This window comes from Aplysia californica, unplaced genomic scaffold (assembly GCF_000002075.1).
Source record: "Aplysia californica isolate F4 #8 unplaced genomic scaffold, AplCal3.0 scaffold00006, whole genome shotgun sequence".
NCBI classification, from domain to species: Eukaryota; Metazoa; Mollusca; class Gastropoda; order Aplysiida; family Aplysiidae; genus Aplysia; species Aplysia californica.
The window spans coordinates 1,973,396-1,986,430 of NW_004797276.1; the positions used below are offsets into that span (position 1 = coordinate 1,973,396).

Sequence of the window (13,035 nt, forward strand, 5' to 3'; positions counted from 1 at the left end):
ACACACACACACACACACACACACACACACACACACACACACACACACACACACACACACACACTCTCTCTCTATGCCATATGAAATCTTTACGTAACATCATATTCCAGCGTTAAGAAAACCAAAACTTGAAATGAAGCAGTGGAATACAGTCATCAAATTTGTGGCATGTGCAAGCTGAATGTGTTTCATAACATTTTTGTGAATTTTTACTAAAATTTAACAGTTACATACTTCTTGTCTTTTGAAATAATCTAAAATCTGACATTGCCAGTATGAACAAGTATATAACCAGATGTCACAGAAATAAAAGATTATGCCCAGATAAGGATTTGTGATATGTTGGAGAAAAGGTTTAAGCCTTGAGCTTGAGGTTAGATAGGCTTTTCTGGTCACTTTGTTGTCCAAACCAGGTAGAATTTGATTTTTACGTACAATTAGCTTGAAAACAAAAACAACTACTCCCAACCCAAATTTCTGAGTCTCTTTGATTTGGTACAGAGTCAAACAACGACATAAACTGGTGCTACTTTTTTAGATGCTAACTCTATATTCTGAAAAGAAAGAAGAAACAAACAAAAAAGTCCCTGAGATATGTGATGACACAGGAGAAATCACTGATCGCAATGAAAGAAATCTTTCTTTTCTTTTTTTCTGTTGACTTTGCATAATGCTATTTCAATTAAAAATAACTTATTCTTTAGTATAAGAATGTAAAAAAATTTGAAAACTATCAAATAATGTTGTCATCCATTTCCACATGGAAGGTTACAAACCACCACAGGAACCCCCCAATTTGGCTCAGCAGTTTGGTGTATATGAAGTGACTAAATTGCCCGGGCCGCATGGTAATGTCATTAGACAACTTTCGCTGCAAGCTCCAATAGTTTGGTGTGGGGGCTCCGGTCCAGCAGATGCTGGCAACAAATCACTCAATATAGCCGGCAGTAGGAACTGGTGAGATGCTGAGGGTTTGCTCTCTCTGTAGAGAGACTGTAGTGTTGTATCAATAACCTATGTATTCATATACTGTGAAACAGTCTTTTTTTTTCTACCAGCCGATAATTTTTGCAGCCCCAAGTAGTTTTATAAAACAACAACAAAACATTACAGAAAGCCACATGGGCCTTTCTCTTCCTTTTATATAATTTTGTCGACTGACATGCAACTTGTGAAATTTGCAAAAATTATGTGCTTGTGGAAAAAGGACTAATTTACAGTACTCCTGACCCAATTACTGTATACCAGATTTTTTTTTAGCTTAGAACTTGAATGTGCAATTTTTAAAATTTTTAAAGAAATTCACGAATTCAAGTCATTTGTTAATAAACAAGCGGCTGCTACTGCTCTGAAACACTTAACTCTGGACGACTCAAATTGCAAATTCCAGAGGTCGGCAAAAAATGAAATGGGTAAAACGTGAAAAAGAAAAAGAGCACACGAAGAAGACCTGGTGTACAGTAAACTTAGTTATCTATACATAATCCATGCATGCATTGACCTTTCTGACCTATCTTATACAGCTAATCAGGTAGGCTGCATATTCAGAAAAAATTTAAGTGGATCTTTGCTTTCCTCATGGAAGCAGCAAGAAAATGTGAGACTAATCAATTTGCTACAATAGAGTTGTGTTAAATGTTCGCTCTTTGGACAAGTTCAACCTCTCTACAAGTTGGTTACTGTCTCTCAGCTGGCTGGAGAATGGTCATCTATTTACAGGTGGTTTTGCAGCACTGATCTTAATCTTGGTGAAAGGAGCCAAAATTGTCTAGAAATATTTATTTTTTTCTTTTTTGAAGAAATCGCAAAGGTGTGAAGTAATACCCGCTGATTAGTGTTGGTTTTCAGAAAGTTGGTAATAAATCAAAATGATTTTCACGTCCTTTTCTGTTGATCAGATTTTATACGGGACAATATTCTTCACTGTCTTCCCATCATATCTGCAACACACTTTCAGCAATACCAAAGCTTCATGAATACAATCTTATTGATCATAGGCTACTCACTGTATGAAGAGCCCTTCAATCTTGCCCAACAAAGTGGAGCATATGAAATCCTTTCTACAAATAACAACAAGTTTGCCCGGCAAATGACAATAATGGAGCCAGTCTTCTGGTGCAAATTCGGGGGAGTCAGTAAAACTGTCAATGTCATTGGCAGTACTGACTGGTAAGATGCTGCCAGGCTCAGGCCAGTGTTCTGTTCACCTTCCAACATATGTATGCTTGTGTGCGCCATGACCCAGGCTTGAAAAAATTACAAGCAGATGCTAACATGTTGCTAATCAGCTTCAGTTTACCGATTAATTTTCTGCTCATGGGGGTTTACCAATAGTAACTTGAGACTTATTACATCATTTTTTAAGGGAGATACAGGCCTTGAACTTTGTCTTCGGGTTGTTGTTTTTATTCATTCTTAAAATCTCATGGAATTTTCAGGAAAATCTGACCATGCAAATTTGATTCAATTTAAAGTAATCCAGATTTGAACGATAATAGTGATGAAGCCATTGTGGGCTTAATTCTGTCTCGGAGATAGAAGGACACTGATTTGCTGTGACAATGAATACTAAAACTATGGAAATTCCTGTGCCGAGATGATGTACTTTTTAAGCTGTGCAATGAAAGAAGAGTGAGAGCAGGCTCATCATTTTGTTCTGAAGATATGAATATGATTGCTAATCTCACAAAAGGACTCATTGAAGACTTGTCTTCTTGCAATGATGCTGTCTTGCTTTTGCTTTCTGATACCGTTTGTCTCTATAGACTGCCTGCATGGTTTGGCTTACTGCTGTGGCAAGACAGTGTAGTATGTGGTGTGTTCTCAGATGATGTGAGTGGTTGATGATTGCTCTTGTGTGTTTTTCTCCATCGATTTCTTTTCTAAGTTGCCTTTAAACTACTTTGTCTTGCCATAGTCTACTGTATTTGATACTAGTAACTGAAAAGTTAAGTCTTTTTCAAAATGTGAAATATATGTGTATAGATATTTCAAACAAAGCTATCAAAGTGGGTTTTTTTAGCAATTATATGGTGAAATGACACCCCATTGTAACATGTATACCTGTTTCAGGGATCGGCATGCTTGCACAGAATGAGTTATAACTTTCCAGTTTATGTTTTGACATTAATTTTAATCAGTTGCTAGTGATAGAATTGTTAGTATCTTCTAAGTGTAATTCTATTTATCTATCTTTTTTATTTTATTTTAGGGGAGTTTTAAACCAAACATGGTTACACCAAAAACAGACACTGATATTTTTTTCTTTCTTTGTCTTTTTAAGAAAACTAGACAAGCCGAAATGCTCACATGTCTAATCAGAAAAGAATTTCGAGGTTATGTCGACTAAATCATCACTAGCAACACTCACATAACACAATTAAAATTATCAAGGCCCCGAGTTTCAAGATAGCAAAGAGAAGAAAGAGATATGAGAATGCAAGTGTCAGTTGCAGGCCGGAGAGTAGCGTGGCCAGTTTACTGTGTGCCTACATTTATCACACACACTTTAATGGGTGTCAGCGTTCTCAATGTAACAGTGAAGTTGATTTGTGGGAGAAGTGCTGAAAAGCAGTAACTGTACATTACCTTTTAAAAACTTACATGGTTTTGTTGAAATTGAGGAACTGTTTTCACATTTGAGTAGAGTTGTACATTATTCGAGACCGGGCCCAGATGTACTCTGGACGAGGCCACAAGAGGTTGCCGCTTACCTGTCTGCCTGCGGCTGACTGTCGCCCTCCTAACGGAGGCCAGCCAGAAGTAGAAGAAGAAGAAGGTGTACATTATTTTCAGTTTCCTTTTCAGTGTCAGTCCCATGATTAAAAGAAGAAACATCCAAGAACTACCAGGGAAAGCCCTAAATTTCTATAATAATGTGTTTTCTCAGCTTACCAAGCAGCTCAGGAGCCAAATTTATTGGCTCCTCAAATTGGGTCTTTTGAGGTAGTGAAATCCCAGAATGCCTCTCATAACATGACTGCTCGTCAAACTGTTCAAGTTCCGCCTCTAAAGTGGTGCCCCTTCACTTTGAGCTTCCCATATGCTGTTATAGGTTCTAATTGGTAAGCAGTCTGTGATTACATATTTTTCTACTCTGATTTGAAGATCTGGCATAAAGATCAGGTAATATCCATAAGATAAGTTGTTAAAAGCAAAAAATTATTGTTGTTAAAGGCAAATGATTCTAACTTTTGTTTCTTGAGGAGTGCTGTCAAGTGCACACCTAAGGTCATACTTTTTCAAGGAAATTGTTTCACATGGAGCTGGCTGGCAGAAGTCTGTTATAAATCTTTTATTAAAAATCTTCTGAAATCAAAACAAAAATGGAAAAGGGAAAAGAAGATATTTCTTGTCATTGCATTGAGTAAGTGGCAGAATAAGACAAGATTTTTTTTAAAACTGTTCTATCATGTATGAGACTGGACAGATTCTAAACCAGGCCTTCAGATATTCCTTCAGATTTGTTTGCTTTTCCTTTCCATTTACATGCGCAACCCAAGACCATCATTTTTTTCCTGTTCTCTACTCTTCTGTTGATACTTATATCTATAAAAAAGAATAAAAATGTGTAATGCAAATTTTGTTTGACCAACAAATGGAGCAGACTGAACACCACACTCAATGAACCCAGAGTACCATGCTGTGGACCATTTGTTCATCCCTTCAAGTCATTTTTACAAGGACATAATAACATAGTATATTGTATATTTACTTGACTTGCCAGTTTTGGGCCAGTGTGCTGATGTCTTTGGTACTGGCTGCTTGTTGCTCTCATTATGTCTACTGGTCCCATGCTCGGCTGATAAATCTGACAGTTCATCCGCTCTCCTCAAAGTTGTTGTTTTTTGTGTGGTAATCTCCAAGAAAAGCAGATCCTAAATCACACGCTTTCTCATCTAAGTAAGTGCAAACTGCACTTGCTCATTTACTTGAAGATGTTTTAGAATATGAAGCTAAAGTTGGTATTGGGTTTTTTTTGTTGATGTTTTTTAAAAAAAAATGAAATAGACATGTTCTGACTATTGTAAGGTGATTAGCGATTTATGTTTATCAAAATTGTGCTGCAGAAGTTATGAATGCCCAATGTCATAAAAATGTGTAGATCAATGAAATTAGTCTCAGCTAATATCCGACCTTTTAGGGGATCTAGTGAGAAGAGAAAAGCAGAGTAAATGATATCTCCTCCGCACACCATCCACGACTTTTAAAAACTTTTCTCTTGTCCAGCAGTCTTCCTTCAACCAGTATTATTGTCCCTGCACTTTACAGTTGGTTTCTTGTGTTCTGTTCTTAATGAAAATAATGACTGACTGAGTGGAGGGAAACTTCTTATATTTGCCTTACTTTAAGAAAGTTTTATGGTTTGATACCAATTCAACTCATGTTTGGATAAATTGAATGAGCCAAACTATTTGACTAAGGCTGGACATTCTTTCATATGTTTTCTACTTAATGCTTTATGTTTGTACTTCCGAACTCCCCCTCTCAGACATGTCTGGGGTATTACATATGACTAGGGTCTCCTAGTTTCATCCTGTATGTTCTTGACATTTTTATATGATCTTTCTGTCTTTTTCATTTTATATCTTTTAACTTAAATTCACAATTTTTACTTCACTGTTTGTACACTTTAGACTTTCTATTTTTCAAATCTTCATATTTTTCTCTTTAGAGAAAGTGGAGCTTGCTAATGAATCTTGTGTAGAATGATGTTTTCGATACATGTACCACAATACCACACAGTAGCTCTATTTTATTTAATTATTTTTGTCACTGGTAAGTAAGTTGTTGATTTTCTTTTCCCTCACCACCCCCCCCCTCTTTTTTGTTTTTAGATTGCCTATTTATTCAAGAAAATTATTAATGCTCATGAAGAGTAATGGTGAATCATTATTGCCATGTGAATCTTTGTCCTCCAGAATTTTGATAGTATTCATTCGTTTTTCTCACAATATTTGCACACTGTTTTCAATGTAAGAATATGGACTGCTGATTGCAAAAAGGACCTGATTTTAGTCAGAAATAAAATCGAACATGTGCGGGGCTACTTTGGTCTCTAGGAGCTTTTTTTTTCCATTATCTTTCTCTTTGATACATATATATATATATATATATATATATATATATATATATATATATATATATATATATATATATATATATATATATATATATACTTTAAAATGCCCTAATATTGAAGCAATACAGTAATGCAATTAGACAATATAGAGGACTGATTTGCATTAAGTCTTATAAAAAGAAAAATGTAAACTGCACACAGATACATAATGCCTTTATAAATGTCTCACTCACTCTGTGAAAAAAAAGAATCAAGAAAAAAATGTTTGCTTGAAATCTGTGACTATCTAGATAACAAACATGGTGAGGCAACAGTTTAGAACTTGAGTTGTGTTTTGTTTTGCCGTAGATCAGCATTACCCTTTGGCACATTCTAGTTTTTTCTTGTTTATTTCCAAGAAATGCTTATGCCACCACAGCCATTAATTTGGAGTTGGCATATTTAATATTTTGCTTTACTTTTTCCCCTTCCTTCACTTTTACTTACTGTTGAGAATTTGAGTTATTTTTTCTAATGACAGCAAATCCAGGGGTTTTGCTTAGAATGAACAACTAATAGAAAAAAATGTTGCAAGTAATTTAATGTCTCTTCATTGTATCCCCTTAACATAATCTATACCCTGTATCCTATATATTGTTGAAAATCAAGTGGTACAAAGGATCATATTTATATTTACTTTTTAAAATTATTTGTAGCTTTGATGTTATCTTAGACTAGATCAACTATATTTTTGTTACAGAACTTATATATATAATCTGTCATTTGAGCTTACAATTTTGTTTTGAAGAAAGGCTTTTAAAAAGGAATAGTATATTCTACTTCAGTGTGTAATGATGTATCTTGAAGAATACAAGAAAGAAAAAGCTCTTGCTCTCTATTGTTTGCTCCATACATCTGAAATATATTCCTAAAATACCTCTATTCTTGGCACAAGTACATGTACCTTTAAGATTCATTTTTTTTACTTAAGTTGATTTATTCCTATCACCAGGACTGACATCTATGTGGCAGTAGACTTCCAACTGCCTGTTATAAACGGGTCACTCGGTGCTTTTGTGGCTGCACGGGTGGATGAGGGAGGTTGTGAGGCCTTTGCAGCTCATGGAATTTTCTTGTTTGCCTTTCCGGATAGGTACATTGTAACGAACGACTTGGGTAAGATTGACAACTATCCACACTTTTCTTATTAAGAGATCATTGTTGTTGAAGGTCAGGTGTAAAAGGAAGATTTTTACCTCTATTGCATTATTCGACAATGCATGCCAACACTTGTTCTGGTTGTAAAGCACATTGAGCTTGTAGTAGAGTTTGGGTATACGCTATATAAATGCAACCATTATTATTATCCTTTTTATATCATGTATTGGCAAAGCTATTAAGCCAAGTATTGCGAAGATACAAGATTCCTTTTGCACCATTTTGTTTAAATGGGTTTCCAGTTACATGTGTTTGTTGAAGAATCCCATTTCTAACAAGATCTGAATTTTGGTTTTTGATAATCGTGGTACGAAATGGGGGAGAGAGGAGGAGGTGTTTATGCCAAAGTTGTTGGTAAACTTTTGTTCTTTTCACCTCTTTGATAATTTTATTGCTGATTTTGAAATGTGAAACATTTGACAACAAAAATCTGGTTCTAATTTTTTTTCAGCCCGCACAAAAACCCTCAAGGAGGGTTCTCTTGCCTTCGAGGCAGGAGAGTGGCACAGACTGGGTCTGCTGGTTCAGGTAAATCCATTTTTAGTTATACTGTACGGGCTACTGGTTAAAATCATAGTACTGGACCATAGTAATTGTATGGGTATCTAAACAAAGAAGTGGCTTGTGGAAGTTGAAATGGATGTCAAAATGGCTTGATATGACTGTACAGTTTAATGCCCTTGTTGATGCAATTTTATGAAAGTCATTTCGGAGGACTGCTATAGACCTGACCATTACTATCTCCCCTGACTGTAGCATTCAACACTCCAACAGATAGCCCAGGATAAGGAAAAGTGGAAAGTGTTTGTCTGTGGCCAATACCCTGATCCAGGGTGAGAAAGGCAATGATGATGGTGATTTTGGAATCAACTTTACAACTACTACTGGTCCAAATAGTACTGGTGGGCCTATGTGAAAAATATTTCTGTCCAAATGTTGACCTTTTGTATTTTACTCATTGTATCAGTATCAGTTACAGTGGAGTCCACTTATAACGAGTCCTGAAACAATGAGAAGTCTGTTATAAAGACACTATTCTGAAACCCTGTTTTTTCTCCTTCTTTATCTTTGTAAATAAAATACTGCTATTGCGCAATCATACAGTCACGCGAGTCGGTTATAGCGGAATAATTGCTGCTGCTGTGCACAGCCCACAGACCAATTAAACATATTAAAACCTCGCCAGTTGAGAAAGTTGTTGGTGATCCAGCAAAACAAAGAATGGGAGAGCTCACGCGAACCAACAATGAAGGCCGGAGCGAATGAGTGGGGAGGGTGTGGCATGTGCAGACAAGCAGAACACATCACATGATAGGCCAACCCAGTCTATCTTATTATACATGTGTATCTAGGCATACCGTGCCTCTCACTTCTCTGGTACGGGATGGAGAGGTCACAATGCTGTGATAGATGGAGTAAATGTGTGACGTGCGCAAGAAGACGCAACGCACCACAGGGTGTGATGGGGGGACAACACAGCGGGTGGGTTAGCCTAGAGCCAGAGCCCCTTCTGTCTGATCGCCAACGCCGAGCTGTCAACATTGCTAGTGCTAGTCCTAGAGAAATAAACCTGATTCGATTTTTGATCTAGTAAGACCTACAGATCATGTTGATCATCATCAGGGGAAATACAAAAAGGAATGAGCGGAACGCCAAACTCATAGATTAGGCCTACTTACTATTTCCTTTCAATTTATTACTGGATCCCTTGTAACGAGAATCCTGCTATAACGGACATTTTGCACAGGTCCCCTCCCTCTCGTTATAACAGGATTCCACTGTACCATATTGTGCATAGTTTACATGTGTGTTTGCAAGATTTGGGAACTAGCTTTGTGCGTATTTTTGGGGGGTATGATAGCTTATCAGGAATTATTTCATGCAGGTATTTGGCAGAAGCTGCATAGTATGATTTGCTCAAATTTTGCTCTGGCCCTCTTTTTGTGCCTTTTCATTGGTTCAGCAGCATGTTCCTCAAGGCATGTCAATTTTTTTTGTAATTATCAAACAAGATTCGGTTGCTTTATTCTGGAAGTGTCCACTCACAAATTTGAGTTCTTTATGGAGCAGGAGTTGATGGAATTACATATTTTACGTGACTGGGGAAAGATGGAACGACATGAACAAGTTGCTTACTTTTGAAATAATAGAATTATGAGTGAAAGTTACTCAATTTAGGAATAATGGAATTATTGATGAGTTGTTTTACTGAGGTAAGATGAGTAAAATGAGTATATTACCGAGGCATTTGTATTTAGAGAGTCAGGGATTTGATATTGTGATACGAGATGTTGAGCCAACAGCCTTAGCGTAAGAGGGTACAAATGGATACTGCAAAAATAACATTTATTCTACCCTAAAAATCATCTTGCCAGTTTGTTTCTTACTTTTCCATGTGGCCAGGGTATAAGACAAAGTGCATCGTTATATCCAAAATCATCCCATCTGAGTCAATTAAAAACAAACTTCACTTTATTTTTGTCTTTGAACTTGTTTTGCTCTCTGTGCTCAAACATTTGCTTGATTATTTCTCTCATCAGGATGGCAACGTTCAGGGAAGCTTTGATAACAAAATTCTGTTCAACATGACTGTCCCAGCTCTGCCCGTGAGTGGTTTTGCCGCTATCGGTACAGACACATTTGGACTGGCAGATTTCGATAACCTACAGCTGACTGGACCTTCTGAAGGGCGCAAGATAATGTCGAAGCATTTACACTCCAAGTCTTTGTACTTTGAGAAAGAGCATCACTAATGGGTTTCAGTAACCACATCCTGAGATTTACTTTCTACAGAGTGCACTTCTTTACTAGCAGCTTTAATTTTCATTTTATGGACATGCAGCTTTATCAGCTGAGAGGGTTTTTTACTTTATATATTATATATTTTATTTATATATATATATAGAGAGAGAGAGAGAAAGAGAGAGAGAGAATTTTTTTGTTTTGTAACAAAACTTTTATTTTGTCCCTAAGTTCTAAATCTTGTACTCAACAACAGTGCTGAACTAGAAGTAGGCAGCACAGCTTGTGCAGCTACATTATGGACCCCTTTACAACAAAAATACACTCAAATGAGAAATTTTGGCGGGAAAATGAATGATTCAGAGGACTTGGCGAATGGGAGCCATGATAGAATTTAGTTGTGCAAATGTTTAACAGGAAATTTCTTTTATTGTTCACAAAATGTCCTTTTGAAAATACATTTTTTGGAACTGATTTGTGCATTTTGAGATAAAAAGTAGACGGGATTACCTCAAAACCAACCAGTGTCTTTCTTTACAGTGGGGTAGGCCCTATATACTCTCCCTATATACTCTCCCTATATAGTCTCATTTTTATACCACAGTTGAACACATCATGATACCTCTCTTTCAACCTTTCAACTATCAAATCCTGAGAAAGCATAGTCTTCATCAGTCATGTGCCGTTAATCATTCTGGGCAAAGGAAATACTCTTGCTTTAGATCCTGGGAGGTTTGAAATTCAGTCTCTCTCTCTTTGAGCACTGTTTTAAAAGCTTTGCATTATTGAACTAAATTGGTTACGCCTCTGAAAAGACATAATATTAAAAGAAAGGGATTTTTTTTTAAAGCCTTTTGTGATTCTTTCTCTAATTACAAATCAAAGGTCAAAATAAGGATTAGTAGATCTATGTGATGGCATTGGTATGGAACTTGGTGATTTTTTTTCTTTCCCAGAGTGCCATAGTAGATACTGGTTTTGTATGATTCTATTCCAGACTGTGATTCACTGAGTATTATAAATTATAACTAAAACAGATGGATGTCGCTCCCTGCACCAATTCATTATCTCTTTCCTGATCCCCCACCCTATATGTGAACATTTAAGTGGAGAGAGCGTCTCCAAATTCACTACTAGAGGAATGTAACGTTTTCATAGAGCTTCGTGTTACATGAAGTGGGAACATCCTTCAGTTTTTTCAAATACAATATGACATGATCATGTGAAACTTTACTCATTTAATACTCATTACTTAATGACCATGGAGATTTATCATGACAGTATACTGTCAAAATTATTTTTTAAATAAAAATTTACACAACAGCATTTTGTACCATCTTTTTTGCACCAGAGTGAGTTTGAAAGAGAATGATTGTCAAACTTGTTTATGTTAGTAATCAATTCTTTTTTTGCTGCCATTTCATACTTAACATTGTTGGTAGAATTGTACACTCATTCAATCCCACATTTATTCTACAATTGTGTTATGCTGAAAGCAATTCTAAGAAATGATTTAATGATCAGGGAAATATTTTTTACAACTTTTTCTTTGTAGCTGTAGCTCTTTTCATGTTGAATACCTTTTTAGTTGTAAGCACACTTTTTTGTGCGGGAGTATTGTTTTTGCTTCAAAAGTACCAATAGTTATTTAACAACTTATTGCTATGCCTATAGAACCAAGTCACATCACAAGTATGTGTCAGTTAACGGCTGATGTACTAACTGAAAGTACATAGCAGACACACAACAGCTACATGTACCACAATAACTAATCTTATATCCGAACAAAGTACTTCATTACATTTGTGGAGCATGATTCATGAGAAAGAACTGAAAATTAACAATTTTCTATTTTCCAGCACTTTTATTATTAGTTACTTGTTAGTTTACAGGTTCTGTCTTATTGTGAGGGAGCTTCTGCAATGGGTCCAGCATACTTACCATTTTTTTAAAATGAAGATGCATTGCTCTGCAGTTTTCCTCTACACACTGTTATTCACACATCTGATGAAGAGATCTCTCTTATTTTTTATCTTTTAAAGTATAATGCTACCTGTAGCAGATTAAGATAAATGCAGGACCAGTATCATTTCATAATTTCTGGATTCCTGTTTTTGGATTATACATCATAAGAGGTCAAAGTATGGAGGCCTAATTGTTTCCCATACTCTCGACAATATTTTTTGCTCTGCAATCAGACTTTTCATTTGAGTAGATAAATACATGTGTATTATATTTTCTTGTTATGGTACATTACTTGGTAAAATGAAATTTCCTTCTTTTGAAGTTCGTTTTTATTGACATTATTTTAAACACTAGACACAGTGTAGGTTTGTTTCAAAGGCAATTTTTTGGTCAAAACAATATTTTGTATGAAGAGCTCAAACTCTGAAAGAAGCAAGTTTGTTTTGTGTGTTCATAAATGTTAAATAATGCTTACGGAAGAATTTTTTTTGTTCAAATTATTTCAAAGCACCAACTATGCTTTTGGGAAAATCTAATAAATGCATTTTGAAGTTAAAACTTTTGAGTTGTTCATTGACTGTCCAAGTTGAATCAAGATTCTGTGAAGATAGCGCATTTCATACATAATTGCTAGTCTGGACTCTCTACCTTAATGAAACCAAAGTTAGTGTAGTCAAAGTAAAACTTATTCTGATTTTCGACTCATTTTCCAAAACTACCTGACTATTGCTGTGCTCCTGCCATTGTAACAATACTCAATAGAAACATCAGCTGTTACTGTTCAAAAATAACTTTCACTCTCCAGTTCTCATGTCAGCTGTGTATTCTATACTGGGTTACTTGTATTCAAAGTCTATGTGTGCTTCAGCTTTTTATAGTAACAAAATCATGAAGGTTTCTGAATGATACTAGAGGGGACTTGTGCTTTACATGGGTACTTAAGTTGTCTTTTGACAAATGGAATCTAAAGAAAATGATGTGACTTTATAACTCAGTTTTGAATACACATTCTACATGCATAATATGGTTTAAGTGAGGCCATCATGTCC

General features: G+C 35.8%; 1 protein-coding gene across 2 annotated transcripts in view; it reads left to right on the forward strand.

Moving 5' to 3' along the window:
• Positions 1-12,544, forward strand: part of LOC101856769 (galactocerebrosidase) — a 30,742-nt gene extending 18,198 nt beyond the window's left edge. The window contains exons 16-19 of one of the 2 annotated variants that reach the window (XM_005089446.3): positions 768-957; positions 7,074-7,237; positions 7,731-7,807; positions 9,820-12,544. In XM_005089446.3, coding sequence (XP_005089503.1) covers positions 768-957; positions 7,074-7,237; positions 7,731-7,807; positions 9,820-10,032 — 644 coding nt within the window. In that variant the 3' untranslated portion in view covers positions 10,033-12,544. Of the gene's footprint in view, positions 1-767; positions 958-1,997; positions 2,170-7,073; positions 7,238-7,730; positions 7,808-9,819 lie in introns of both variants that reach the window. The other variant, XM_005089447.3, reaches the window with a different exon arrangement.
• Positions 12,545-13,035: the final 491 nt, after the last annotated feature.